The following is a 15,954-nucleotide window of genomic DNA, read 5'->3' on the forward strand; positions in this document are numbered from 1 at the left end:
CTAAAACAAAACACAGCTGTGGATCATTCAGGTAACAACACAGTATTAAGAATCAAGGGGATGTAAACTTTTGAACGGGGCATACTATTATTATTATTATTATTATTATTTTTATTTTTTATTTTTTTCTCTTGTGGACTGTAAACATCTTTTATGTGAAATATCTTACCAAGGTCAGTACTAAATAAACAATAACATGAATTTTCTAGTATCCCTCTTATTTTGGTAAAACAACATTTTGCGGATTCTGAAAACTTTTGACCTCAACTGTAAAAACCACTGTTTCAACCAAACAGCCATTGTAGCAAAGTATATTCAGAATATGTATGAACACTGTAAAAAATCTTCTTAAGATAATTAGGACAAAGTGTTCTTACTATATAAATTATACACACCATTTAAAGTGAATGTTGAAAATTATCCTATGATTTACTCACCCTCAAGCCATCCTAGTAATATATGACTTTCTTCTTTCAGACAAATGCAATCATAGTTATATATATATATAAAAAAAAAATGCCCTGGATATTCCAAGCTTTATAATGGCAGTGAATAGCTGTTGAGATTTTGAAGCCCAAAAAAGTGTCCATCATAAAAAAAAAAAGTGTTCCACATGGCTCCGGGGGGTTAATAAAGGCCTTCTGAAATAAATCGATGTGTTTGTTGGAGGATTTTGATATAAGCCAAGAGGAGACTGGTTTCCCTTTGCTGTAAACAAAACTTGGTTCTCGTGAGACTAGCATATTCTTACTATGCCTATGTTATACGTCATCTGGTGGAACGCCACTCTCTCATTAACGCACAAACGACAGTTAGCAGAAGATAAAAAAGTGATAGTTTTAAATATGGATATTTTTCTAACACAAACGCATTGATTCGCTTCAGAAGGCATTTATTAACCCCTGGAGCCATGTGGAGTACTTTTTATGATGGATGGATGTACTTTATTGGACTTCAAAATCTCAATAGCTATTCGCTGCATTTATAAAGCTGGGAAGAGCCAGGAGAAGAGCCTCCAACTGGATTCGTCTGAAAGCAGAAAGTCATATACACCTAGGATGCATGGTTTAAGGATGAGTAAAACATGAGGTAATTTTTATTTTTGGGTGAACTATCCCTTTAATGGACAAATTAAAAAAGGTATTAAAATCATTGTGCTGAATATCTAAAATATCACCTCGCCCTGCTGCAAATATTTGCCTTGTTGAGACCAATATACACCCACGGAACTATGAATTAACACAGAGTAGGGGCTTTGAAATAAATGTGCATTGATACACTGTGCAGTGTTTACCAGTAATTAATGTGACTCAATACACACCACATCTGTTAATTTATGTTGTCATTTGTGTAAATTTACATGTGGGAAAATACATTTAGTTGGATAAATAGCAGAAAACAGGAATGGCACCCACAGGCACAGTGAAAGGAACTAACAACCCAGCAAAACAAGATTGATAATTTTCACATTGACATTTTCTAGTTTTCTAAGGAAGTTAGCTCAAAGGCTAATGATGACAGTTAATGGACACAATCAAAGAAGGAAATGAAGGCAAATGATTTATGATTAACTTGAATGCATGAGTTATGGGTATGAAGAAAATGAATCACACCTCTAACATCTGTGCCTTCGGGTCTTTGGGGTCGCAAAGGGACGTGTTGATGCGGTGGTTGTTCCTGACGCAGCGCTGGCTGGAGTTCTGCGGAAGAGGGAAGGTCTGTCTCACCAGGGTCAGGCGACCTATAGACTTCATCACCAGCTCCTGCACATCCATGTCTGAAATCTCCTGCAGCACATGAGAGGAAAAGTGCAGACAGAGAATAATGTCAGAAGAAAAGGGATTTTCCATGTGCAGTGAAAATAGGCTAGAAAGATAAAAGCATTCTGCTGAGAAGAGCTTTTTTTCACACTTGAGTTTGAAAAGAAAGAGCAGAAGTAGGTCCAAGAAAAATCCAATCATGATTTTAGTACAAACTTAGTAAATAACTAACTATAAGTTTGTCTCAGATTTAGGTTGAGAGAAAGAAAAAGAAGTAGAGACCAAAAAAACAAACAACAACAAACAAACAAAAAAACACAATGTTATCTTTTTAGGTTTCATTACTTAAAAAGTATGTTGTCATCTTTCAGAAATGAATCATGTAGCAATAGAAACATTACTACTAGCTCAATAAACTTAAGCTGGTTTGCTGGCTTTTCTTACAACTTTCTATATACTGTAGGTAACTGCAGATAACTGTAACAAATATGATAGCTCTAGACAAATTACACAGATTCGATACTGGGAGAATTTTAACTGCAAAGTATTTATTTAACATGAAACATTAAAGGTTAGCCACCAAGAGAAATAATTAATTACATTAACAATTAATACAGTTAAGCTCAAAAGTTTACATACAGAATCTGCAAAATGTTTATCATTTTACCAAAATAAGAGGGATTATTAAAAAAAGGCATGTTATTTTTTTTTATTTAGTACTGACCTGAGTAAGATATTTCACATAAAAGACATTAACATATAGTCAAGACAATGACTAATTGCTCACAAGAGCAAATAACAGTTCAATTTATCAAAATTACCCCGTTCAAAAGTTTACATACACTTGATTCTTAATACTGTGTTGTTACTTGAATGATCCATGTTCTTCAGAAAAATCCTTCAGGTATCACAGATTCTTTGGATTACACCCCTGGCTCTTAATGCATTGTTTTTCCTTCTGGAGCATCAGTGAGTGTTCAAACCGTCTGTAATAGTTGCATATGAGCCCCTCAGTTGTCCTCAGTGTGAAAAGATGGATCTCAAAATCATACAGTTATTGTTGGACAGGGTCAATTACACAGAAATGCTGAAAAACCAAATAATTTGTGGGACCTGAAAGACTTCTGAAGAACAGCGGGCAGTTTAACTGTTCAGGACAAACAAGGGACTCATCACTAAACCAAAAAAAAAAAAAAAAAACAGCTGTGGATCATTCAGGTAACAACACAGTATTAAAAACCAAGCATATGTAAACTTTTGAACAGGGTCATTTTCATAAATCCAACCATTATTTTCTTGTGGACTATATGTAAACATCTTTTATGTGAAATATCTTATTCAGGTCAGTACTAAATAAAAAATAACATGCATTTTGTATGACCCTTGTTAAAAATGTTTTTATTAATATGTATGTAAACTTTTGACCTTAACTGTGTGTTTACTTACAAGAAAATGGCAAAAAAAGAACCATAAAATATAAAATAGATTAGCTTTCCTAAATATTATATCTCAAAATATGAACAGTACTGACCAGGGTCACAGAATAGCACAAGGTTCAGGGCAAAAATGCCACTAAAAGTATGAAAAATGCTCTAAATATTAAAAACAAATGTAACAAATTATTTTTTTAATCTGCAAACTAGATTATACAATACAATTTAAAAAAAATATATATAATTTTAAAAAAAGGGTTTGTTCAAATTCAAGATTAATTTGGTAAAACTTTACAATAAGGTTTCATTTGTTAACATTAGTTAATGTATTAACTAGCATGAACAATACATTTATTTCAGTGTATATTAATCTTTGTTAAATAAATAAAAATACAGTCGTTCATTATTAGTTCACAGTGCATTAACTAATGTTAACAAACACAACTTTTGATTTGAATATGCATTTTTAAAGGCTGAAATTAATATTAACCCTTGTGTGGTGTTCGTATTTTTGTTACTCAGCCAGTGTTCATGGGTCTGGTGGACCCGCTAGAGTTTTGGCTTTCCAAATTAACACTATCAAACACTTTTATGTTAAATTACTCAACAAATGTTTACTTCATCCCCATTACAAGCCATATAAACAGTAAACATGGTTAATTTTTCCCCTTTACCTTTGTTGGATCACATTGATGAATTAATGTGCTTCTCGGTTTTTTTGACATTTTTTGAAATCCATATTTATTCACTTGCTGCCTGGTGGGCTTGCTCTGGTCCTGGAGCTGGCTGCTGATGGGGTACTCGTCTTCGTTTTGTTACTAAATGGTGCTCAACCTCATCCTCTTCTTCAAAGTCACTGTCAGACTATGAATTTTCAGAAATGTGATCCTCATATTCTGAAACCTCTTCCTCGACATCATCATCAAAAGCTCCTCTCTCTTCCAAAATCAATTGCAAGGCCCTCGCAGCAGATAATCTTTTGGCCAGCTTGATCAGTTGTGATAAGGAACCATACTGGCAAAGTCTTATTTATAGTATTTTGCTCCTAATTTGCAGGTGGGACAGGGTATGAGAAAACAAAGCTCGATTCCCACAAGAGAGAGGATAAAATGTGCGGGAATGTAAGAGCAGATAGTGTTGATAGTTGAATTTTCAACAATTTTGCAACTTTGTGTGGGAGCAGGAAGGGGAGGGGAAGAAAACAGCATCACCAGAAAGGATGAAGACAGAGTGTAGGAACACTGGACCTACACTTTCAACACTTTTATTAGACCTGGGTCCAGTGGACCCGAACACCTTGTATGTAATGTAAATGCATGGGGAGAGGTACAGTATGCGGTCATTGAAAATTTGTTCGGATTTATGTTCTTCACAGAAAATAAGCCAAAGCCAATGAATTTCAGGTTGAAAAAATAATTAATTGTTTAATTTTTCTTTTGAAAAATACTGAAAACGGGTCCCACAGACCCGAACACCATACAAGGGTTAACTAAGATTAATAAATGCTGTATAAGTACTGTTCATTCTTAGTTCATGTTAACTAAAATAGTTATCGCTACCTTATTGCCACCATCAGTTTCAATAGAATGATTAAAATGAAGTGAAAGGGACAACACTGTTTTTATCTGGTTTAAAAAAACTGAACATTAGTTTCAGTTAAACAAGTATTGCCCCTTCATTATAAACGCTAGGTCCTGACACCAGTACTGACATACAAACTAACCATTCTTCACACATGGTTAAGTTGTCCTCTTTCATCAAGTTAAGGTCAAATTCTCCAGTCTCCAGTTAGCTAAAAATGGGTCCAATTTAAATACAAGAAACATAACTGCATAAAAATCATCATTAGTATTACAATTATTCTCATGAATGGGTATTCAGAGTGCTGCCAAAAGGCAGAAAGACATGACCGCGTGCGCTCGCGTGTCCTTGCGCAGCCTTGGGAGGAATGATTGCTAATTTTAGCCCGAAGCCATCTTTTCCACAGACGGGCAAAGTGAAGTGAGCGAGCTGGGAATGATGTGATGAGAATGGACAGGGAACGTCCCCCAGTGAAGGTAGACTTCAGAGCGGCCAAGCTGTTCCCTCTGACAGCCTTCACTTTTGAGTTTCATTCTCACCTGCAAAGCTGTGATTGCTGGTGACTGGCTCTCATGAAGTACGTCATTAAATCTGAACCTGTGGCACACCGGCGAGGAACTTACTTGGAACGTCGAAGCCGTTCAGCCTTCAATAAGATTAAAATTAAAGTTGTCTACAACGCAACCTGTTCTCCGAAAGGTAATTTTAAGGCCTCTGATCGGACAAATCAAAATCTTGCCTGACGCACGGTTGAACACTGTCAAACGATGTTTGTGCCGCTGTTAATTAACGTGGTTAGAATGACGGAGGAGGCATCACGAGAGGGCACGTGAGACCTTTATAGTATGCTACACAACTTTCAAGAGCAAAGAGGACATCACGCTTTTACAGACGTGAAAAGACAGACTCTGAGTGGCTTATTCAACCCCCGGATGACAAACGCAAAGGCCCTTGATGCTTAATTAGGAGCGCTAAATTAGAATGACACAAATATGAGCCTACAGGGTTATGGCCCAATTTTAGGGTTCAGGTTTTGGCAGCTGCTTGCTTTGTCCCCTATGAGTGCTGTCAAGTAAGGCCAACCATGAGCAATCCGTGTCCATACAAAGACATGTCAAGGTAATGTCATGTGCCTTTGTGTTTAATATACGAGGACATCAAACTTTTCTCAGATGCACCAAACGCTCCACCTGCCTAAACTGGGGAGCTGATATTGAAACGTTACCCAAAAGGTTGCTCTCAAAAGAATGACCAGACAAATCAGACTTTTTAATTTTTTATTTTTTTTTTACTTGTGTTCCCTACTAATGTTTTTGTGCCAGAAATGGACTAAATTAAATTCTTCATGACCATCTCACTCTTAAAACTGAAGGTGCTTCACGATGCCATAGAAGAACCATTTTGTCTAAATGGTTCCAAGAATCTTTAACATCTGAAGAACCTTTCTGTTTCACAGAAGGTTCTTTGTGTCATATAAGGTTCTTCAGATTATAAAAAGGTAAGCAAGAAATGGTTCTTTACAGAACTTTTGACTGAATGGTTCTTTGTGGAACCAAAAATGGTTCTTCTATGGCATCGCATTAAGAACCTTTTGAAGCACCTTTATTTTGAAGAGTGCTCTATGACGCTGGGATTTAAAATCAGTCCTTTTTTTGCTGCCATGCCTTTAAGAATCTTCACGACTCATTCCTTTAAGACTTAAGACATGCCTTTATTGACTTAAAGTACCAAATTTTACACTAAGTTAGTTCTTCTAGTCTTAGAAATAACAGAACCAATAAAAAATCCTCAACCTGATCTCATGACGAAAACTGTGGGAACTTTTTCGCAAGTACATACCATTATGTACATTTCATGATATATTCGATGTGAAATGTTCACTGAGTGGCACTAAAAGAGTGTTTGTTTTTTTCCCTGGAACAGATGAACGTACATATGGTACATTTTATGTGAAGCTGGTTTTGTACATGTCACCGCAGTTCTGACTTAAAATGTCCATTGAGTGGCGTTATAACTCTAATGCTTTACGTTTTAAAATAGCGCGCCATCTGCACTACACCGTAACCTACCCGATAGCATGAACAAAAGCAAATGTGACGTAAAAATGTAATCGCAAGCCGTTTTAGCTTTTTTGATCTCTCATCTTTCAGCACTTTTATTGTGAATCATGATTTTCAAGGGATTTGGGCTTGATTCCACACCCTAAGTCCACTTCCACACGGGCTAAGCTACTGAGCAAGCTTGTTACATCCGGAAAAATGAAACACATGAAGCTGTAATCATTTATGTTTACACAAAGTATTATAAATGCTCGCTGTTTTACCATTTTAGTGTTGATTTCTGTTGGAAACTGCAGTGATATGTACTTATTAGTACGTATTTTGCGTCTTGCGAAAAAGTTCCCACAGGTACGTTTTCCTCAAGAAATCAGGAATTCCTTCTTATACCTAAACACGACTGGGTAAACCTAATTTCTGAAATCTATCCGACTTCAAAATGTTATAAAGTTTTTGCTTTGAGTTTCAATAAATGGTCTTTTCGCACTGGAAAGTGAGTTTTTCACAGTACAATTTCATAGTGCACTGATCTCTTTTATTCAAAAAGACCAAACTGATTTATATGACTATTTTAAATAAAATCAGAAAGATTAATAGAGGTTACCATAGAGAGTGACTTTTAAGTTATTGAAATAGCAATAATTCAGGGAGATGGGCTCAAGGTCTATATTTTCATTGTCTTCTCCTTGTCGCAGGATCATTTCAGAAAAATGCTTTATTCGTTAAGGAAGGCGCTGAATTATTTTCGAGCGCTACTCCCCATGCTTGCCAAATCTAATTTAAATCATGGAGCCGTAATTTGTCCTTATCTGGCCACCTTCATCAAGCTCCAAATGAGCCCTTGTCCGCCTCTCACTTAGATAAATAAAGATATAAAGATGCAAATATATTCAAATGTGCTTACACAAAGAATAAACTAGATTTCTCACAAAAGAGCTATGAAGAACCCACCTCATTTATGATGATCCAGTGACAGTCGAAAGCCACAAGATTTGTTTCCACCACCTAGAGAGAAGGAAAGAAACATTTAGCCAATTAGAAACTCAATAGTTTAGAAAGGAGTACAGTGAACTCTATGCACCTCTCTAGTGTTCATTTTTCTAGCTGACTAATGAGTTTATGGTCACCGAATATGCTTTTCTGAAGTAAATGTGACATTACGTGACATTGTTTACCAGCTGTTAATTGAGCTATTACATGAGACAGGATATGGATTTCGGAGTTGTACTCTTTCTTTTAACATACCTTTCGGATGTTTATTTTGTGCTGAAACTGGTTAAAGTGGAGGAGATGATCGGTTCATGTGCGCTTCCACTACAGTGATCTGTCACTCCACATTAAACAATGTCAAAACAACATTTATTGTTTGAATACTGTAATAAAATGGACAGAAATATGTGATCCTGGACCACAAAACCAGTCATAAGTAGAACTGGGGATATTTGTAGCAATAGCCAACAATACATTGTATGGGTCAATATTATTGATTTTCCTTTTACGCCAAAATCATTAGAATATTAAGTAAAGATCATGTTCCATTAAGATATTTTGTAAATTTCCTACTGTAAATATATCAGAACTTTTGTTTTGATTAGTAATATGCATTGCTAAGAACTTCATTTGGACAACTTTAAAGGCGATTTTCTCTATATTTATATATTTTTTTCACCCTCAGATTCCAGGTTGTATCTCGACCAAATATTGTCCTAATTCTACCTTATTTATTTAGCTTTCAGATGATGTATAAATCTCATTTTTTTTAAAATAGACCCTTATGACTGGTTTTGTGGTCCAGGGTCACATATAAGACGTTGTTTCATATCAAAAGTAACAAAGCACAAAGCATATTGCGATTTATTAGATGAGAGGTGCGCTACAAAGTTCCCTTCATTAACTGAACACAGGTTAGACTAATCGATTCTTGCGATTTAAGAATTGATTGTTTCGTAAAAATGACAAACAATTAAAATCGAGAAATCAACATTTTTTTTCCCCAGCCCTCGTTTCTGCTGAACCTAATGATTGTTCATCAATAGTGGACAATACTGTCTCTCCATATGCATCTTAAACTACACACTGTTCTTCCTATTGTGTTCCATCTTTGGTTTTCTCTCTCCACACTAACAGGGCACAAAAACATAGTACCCTTCACCAATGTTTTCTCCTGCCCAGTGTACCAGCACCACGTTTCATTAACCATAATTGTGTAGGTGACTAAATGTGGGTGTCATAAAACACTTTGGTCATAAACAAAAGGAACAGCTGGAGAATCTGACGGCTGAAGCAGCGCTAATAGTGTTTTAATCTTCCACAAACACCTAATAAAACTTTATAATTACAAAAGAGACAAGAGGCATAAAATTTTCCATCAACTGGTACAAGATGGCTGTACTTGACAAACAAAGCTCAGCGGGCTTTATGCCGGGGGTCTTCATCACGTACTGTTAAATAGGAGAGACTGGGAAGTGCCTTTTTTAAAAAAACAAATTACTATTATTTTAAATATAAAATTACCATATTTATCTGCAACAAATTAATTCACAATTAAACTGCTTATCACTAAACTATGTTAATTAGTGTCAAGTGCAAGTGTGGGTGGCAACCCAAAATAATTAACTGCAATAATAAATTAACTTGTAAAAGCCAAAAAACTAAGCCATTCCTAAACGCCACCATTTACCCCTTTTAGTTTCATAAATATTGAATTTAAAATAATAAACTGTATAAACATATTTAATTAAAACAGCAAATTTAACAGGAAAATATAGACAGATGTATTTGTTTTACATAGATAGATAAATAGATTTGATATTTTTATTAATATATAATACCATTACAGTGATTTTATGCAACTTCTCCTGTCACCTCTGCCTACAGCCAATTTCTAATTGAATTAAACTGGAAGTGTTACAACACTCTCCAGTCTCATCTGTATTAAATGCCATGTGTAATCATTAGCTCAGTAAGTGATGTTGAAGTTTCCTTTGAAAATGCTAGAATCAGCTTGATATGTTAGTAAGATCGAGAAAAAAAAAGCACAACCTCTAGACACCAAAACAGGAGTAGACATAAAGTGGCCACTGTTATTAATTACATGCTCCAATCATTTTGATGTCTGAGGCTTTGTGAGGTCATTAAAGAGGCTCATGAAAAGTGTGCGTGGCTCAAAGCAGTTGTGTATATACAGTCAAAAGTTTGGTTTCGGGGCAGATGGCTGAGCTTAATTAAAGCACTGGCTTAACTTCTACTAGAACAAGATGAACCTCTAAGGCTTGTCCTAATGCCAAGAAAAAGTTCAAGGTTGTTACAGAGTGTGCTTGACCCGATCGAATATGTCTCTATATTAGACAAGGTAAAAGGCTAAATATTTGAGTGGCTGCATCCATGGCGATGTTTTTTTTTTTTTTTTTTCTGTTGAATTTGCAATTAAAGTTGATGGTGAGAGGTGTGCTGTCCATTGCCAAGGAGGAAGGTATTGATTCTGGCAGTGAGCTGAAAGTTTGCACAGACGAGATTGAGATGCTCACACAGAAATCTAGGAAAATCCTCAAGCAAAAGATCTATCCAAGTTAAACAGAGTCATCCCCTGGGCAGAATCAGGCTCAGGAAATTAGCAAACAGACCTACACGTCTGAAGTTCCTTAAAGGCATAGTTTTAACTTTCTCATGTCGTTACAAATCTGCAAGACTTTCTTTCTTTTATTAAACACAAAAAGAAAAAGCCTAAAGGGATAGTTCAGCCAAAAATGAAAAATCTGATGTCAGAAATCAGACCTTTAGAACACAAATTAAGATATTATTGATGAAATCTGATGAAATCCGAGAGATTCTGACCCTGCATAGACACGTTTAAGGCCCAGAACACACGCGTCATGGTACTCTTGTGAATGCATGGTGGAGACTGACAAGGAAAAGACTATTGAATAAAGTTGTTATTTTTATTTTCTTTGTGTACTGTACAGAAAGTATTCTCGTAGTGTCATAAAGTTAATGCTGAACCACTGATGTTACATGGACTGTTTTAACAATGCCCTTACTAGCTTTCTTGTCCTTGAACTTGTCAGTTGCATGCTGTCTAAGCAGGGTCAGAAAGCTCTTAGATTTCATCAAAAATATCTTATTTTCTGTTTTGAAGACGAGCAAAGGTCTTACAGGTTTGGAATGATATGATGGTAAGTAAATAATGACAGAACTTTCATTTTTGAGTGGACTGTCCCTTTAAGAACCACAGAGAAGGATTAATGGTCAACGCATTTCAAAGACCAAACTTGAACTTGTAAAATGTCTGATTATGAATATTCCGGAGTCTAGTTTGACTAGCTTTTGAGCTGCAATGACAACCCTAAATGACAGTAGGTTGACGTAAAGTCTTACGCCTGCGAGATCAAAGCCCGTAATCACTCAGAGACGCCCACTCTTTAGAAGTGCTGTCAGCTGTGAAGCTACAGAGAATTAGGAGCCCATGTGAATTCGCATCCAGATTGTGGTTCTTGAGATCCCCATTGAGAGAGCCGTCACCTCAGTACTAGAGGTCTCCACCTGCATTAATGCAAAAACCCTGTGAAGAATAAGCAGCTACTGTTAACCACAATCACACATCTCTTTAATTTCCTTCCTATTATTCCCTTTCTTTGCTTTCTAATGAGCCCGAGTGGTTGCCGCATGCCTTTAACAATTCACAAATTAGAAAAAAAAACATCTCTTCAAGGAGACACATTCAAGTTCTATCCACTTTCAAATACAAGCAGTTGTTTAAATTATACAGTGAAAGCAATGTCCTTCAACCAGGTGCTTTCACAGAATGATGATTATTGTTATTATCTCATATTTTCCACCTGCCTGAGCCCTGGAAGTGGAAGGTGAGATGGCGTGTATTCATTAAAGAGAGCCAAAGGGAGAGATGACCAGAATTAGACGCGAACTTTGACATCCACCAACCGCACAAAGATGCCTCCGCAACACCTCTTTTTACCTCTTGAGTGACCCAACTGATCCAAATGAGATCTTAAAACTTTGCCAAGAAGTTTTAGTTTCTATGTTGAGAAACCTTCATTTTTTTCATGTTTTGTTACATTGCTGCCTTATGTTAAACTGCTTTAAAAAAAATCCTACTTCAATCTACACTCCATACACCATTATGACAAAGCAAAAACAGAATTGTCACAACTTTGTTAATTAAAAAAAAAACAAAAAACCCTGAAATAAGTACATTGCATAAGTATTCATACCCTTAACCCAGTACTTAGCTGAAGCACCTTTACAGCCTCAAGTCTTTTTGGTTATGATGCAACAAGTTTTTTGCTTCTACTTACTTCTTCACATCTCAAGCTCTGTCAGCTTGGATGGTAACAAATGCACATTTTCAGGTTTCTCCAGAAATGTTTGACTGCCCTGCTGAAAAAAACAGCTAAAACCAGCCTAGGCTGGTTGGCTGGTATTAGCTGGTTTAAGCTGGTTTAAGCTGGAAGTAGCTGGTTTTAGCTGGTCTCCCAGCCTGGCCAGGCTGGTCAGGCTGGTTTTAGCTGGTGGTTTTCCAGCCTGACCAGCTAAGACCAGCCTAACCAGCCTGGCCAGGCTGGAAAAATGGCCAAAACCCCTCTAAAACCAGCCTGGCGACCAGCTATGACCAGCTAAAACCAGGCTGGTTGACCAGCTAAAACCAGCCAACCAGCCTAGGCTGGTTTTAGCTGTTTTTTTCACCAGGGTGGGTTTAAGCCCAGGCTGTGGCTGGGCCACTTACTGTAAGGACATTCAAATAATTGTCTATAAGCCATTCTTGCTGTGTGCTTAGGGACATTGTCCTATTGGAAGGTCCAGTCTGAGATTCTGAATGCTCTGAACCGGGTTTTCATTAAGGCTATCTTAATATTTTGGTGCGTTGAGCTTTTCTTTTATTCTGATGAGTCCTTCAATCCCTACTCTGAAAAAACGCTCCACAGCATAAGGTTGCTACCAACACACTTTACTTTTGGGATGGTACTCTGCAGGTGATGCTCAAACATGATGTTTGGAATTGAGGTTCATCAGACTAGACAATCTTGTTTCTCACAGTCTGAGGGTTCGGTGCTTTGTTGCTGTGTTTTCATGTCTTCACTGAGGATTGAGTCTTTCCACACCGCCATAAAGCCCAGATTGGTGGAGTGTTGCAGTAATGTTTGTCCTTTTGTAGGTTTCTCCTATCTCCACATATGATCATGCAGCTCAAATTGAGCGACCATCAGGTTCTTGGTCATCACTCTAACCAAAGCCCTTTTTCATCAAGTGCTCAGTTTGGCCAGGAGGCCAGCTCTAGGAAGAGTCCTGGTTGCTTCAAACTTCTTCTATTAAGGATAACAGAGGCAACATGCTTCTGTGAACCTTCAATGCATTAGATTTTTTTCTGAACTCTACCCCAAATGTGTGGCTTAATCCAATCCTGTCTCTGAGCTCTACAGTCAGATTTTTTTTTTTTCCCTCAGGGCCTGATTTTTGCTCTGATATGCATTTTCACCTGTTAGACCTTTTATTAAGAGGTGTGTACCTTTTCAAATCATACTCATTCGATTCAATTTGCCACAGGTTAACTTTACTCAAAGTGTAGTAATATCTACAAGCAATATGAATGCTTCTGAGCTAAATTTCAATTGTCCCAGAAAACTAAATACTTATGCAATGTAATAATTTAAGTTTAATACATTTGCAGAGATGTTAATAACCAGTGTTTTTTTTTTTTTGCTTTGCTTTGCTTTTTTTGTATGGAGTGAAGATTGATGTAGCAACATAACAAAACGTGACAAAAATGAAGGTGTGTGAATACTTTCGCAAGGCACTGTAAATGCATTTGCAGGGGAAACAGATTAGCTGAATTAAAATTGTAATTAAATGTAATTTTATAATAAAAATACCTCTAATATCAGGCTATATGAAATCTAGTTTTCAACAAATTTCGTAATAGAAACTTGCAATTCAGACGGGTTTTTTTCTCAGAATTTAGAGACATAAACTCACAATTCTGACATTTTTTTCACAAATTGACTTGATACAACATGCAATTGCAAGTTAATATACTCTGAGAAGAGTCAGAATTGTGAGAAAAAGTAAGGATTCTGAGATATAAACTATAAAAAAGTCAGAATAGCGAGTTACAAACTCACATTTATGAGAAAAAAAGTCTAATTGTGAGTTTTTATCTATCAACCCTGACTTTTTAATTGGCAATTGATATTTCACAATTCTGAGAAAAAAAAGTCATAATTGCACAAATGTAAAACTTTTTTTTAATTCAGTGGCGAAAACAGGCTTCTGTACTTTTAAGCAAGGATGAATTAAATATACATACATATTACAAACAAGTTCAAACAATTGCTGCTCTTCTGAACTTTCTTATCATCAAGGATCCTGAAAAATGTATCTGCAGAAATACTAAGCAGCAAAACTGTTTTTAATATTAATTCTTGAGCATCAAATCAGCATATTACAATGATTTCTGAGGGATCATGTGACAGTAAAAATTCAGCTTTGCCATCACAAATTTTCTTTTAATTTATATTTAAATTGTGCAATACTTTTACAAATCTTACTGACTGAATTTAAGAATATTTAACATTTTTACCAGACAACAAAACAAAAATTATTTTCACTCAAATGACTCATTTTAAATTTGAGAATATTTTTAACGATTCAATATCATTACTTACACAAAATATAGAAAATCCAAAGCTCTTTCTCATTGTAACATCTTATTATCTGCTAAACAAGACTTTTGCTTCCTGTGCATTTATCATTTAGCTTATTATTATGGATTTTGAGATTACTATGCACTTTGAAAAATGGCATTAGTTGCTCTTGGCAAAGTTGACAATAGAAGATCTCATAGACAACAGTCTGCGCCACTAACCACAAACGCCATATGTGACAGCAAAAAAGATCTGGTAGTTTTCTGCGCTGATTAATTCCTCAAATGGCACATTATTCTTCGGAGTGAATTCCAGCATGTTATGTACTTAGCTCACACTTGCTGGAGCATGAGCGCTTTAAATACATCAAAACTGTTATGTGTCACAATTGCCATTTTGCTTTAATGTCAGCCAGCCTCGCTGTGAGCCGCGGCTTTAGTCATGTATAATTCATCCACTGTGTGGAGTCTGTCAGGAGGGTGGCCCATCTCACTGCTCTAGTGTGACTTTTTACAACACACACCGCCACTGACACACACTTATCATGCCATCATCTCTGAGGGTGCAGCACTGTGTCTCCCATAGCGGCGGTTTGGATGATGAACGCACATGGCAACACACAAATAGACACATACAGAAACACTCAAACTTGTTCACGCTTCATAATTATGCCACTTGTGTCTCTGATAACACACGGACAGTCTAAATTGGATGTGGGTATGCTGCGAAATCATAATCACATAATCACGAGGGGAAAAAATAAATTAAAAAATATACAAAACAAGCCAAGGTTTTAACGGCTAGTCATGACAACAGGTTTCAAAACCCACTCTGTGGAATCTCTTTGGGCCTTCAGAATCATATTAAAGTCAACATAAAATCAAAATGGACTCCATTTACTTTCTTAATGCACATTAAGGGCTTAATGTGAACGATTCATTGGTGCATGTTATTCCAAAGACAAAAATTGTTTTCATAATCTTCAATCAAAATGTAATAACTTGCTCCTCTTTTTCTGAATAATGTCCAGCCAATAGCTAAAAAGCTATTTAGGCATCATTATAGCAAACACACTGTACATTTGTTCTGGCTTCATTCCTTTTTTTTTTTTTTTTTTTGAATAACCCATTTTACTTGGCAAATAAATCACATTACAGGCAAAAAGGTGGTCTGAAATATAATTAAAATCAGATTTTTGATAATACCTCTTGATCTGAGTGAATAAATGAGATTCAACATGTTTTTTTGTTTTTTTCACCATTTTGTTGTGCAGTGTTTTCAGGATTGGAAACTGCCCTCAGTGTATATTAAAAAACACATTATAAAAATAATTGGCAAAAAAACAAAATCTGTTGCTAAAGTCTTAGCCTTGCTACTATGACAACCATTGTGGACATGTCTGATCTGATCTGATCTGATGTGGAGAAAAAATAAATAAAATAAATAAAAAATCAAACTCGAACAGTTT

At 36.1% G+C, this 15,954-nt stretch overlaps 1 protein-coding gene across 1 annotated transcript in view; it reads right to left on the reverse strand.

Moving 5' to 3' along the window:
- The window catches only part of grid2 (glutamate receptor, ionotropic, delta 2), a 640,517-nt gene that overhangs the window by 287,767 nt on the left and 336,796 nt on the right, over positions 1-15,954 (reverse strand). Inside the window, exons 5-6 of the mRNA XM_073819480.1 lie at positions 7,783-7,836; positions 1,614-1,787 (exon numbers count right to left, since the gene is read on the reverse strand). Of these exons, the coding sequence (XP_073675581.1) occupies positions 1,614-1,787; positions 7,783-7,836 (228 nt within the window). The remainder of the gene's footprint in view (positions 1-1,613; positions 1,788-7,782; positions 7,837-15,954) is intronic.

This window comes from Garra rufa, chromosome 15 (assembly GCF_049309525.1).
Source record: "Garra rufa chromosome 15, GarRuf1.0, whole genome shotgun sequence".
Taxonomy (NCBI): Eukaryota; Metazoa; Chordata; class Actinopteri; order Cypriniformes; family Cyprinidae; genus Garra; species Garra rufa.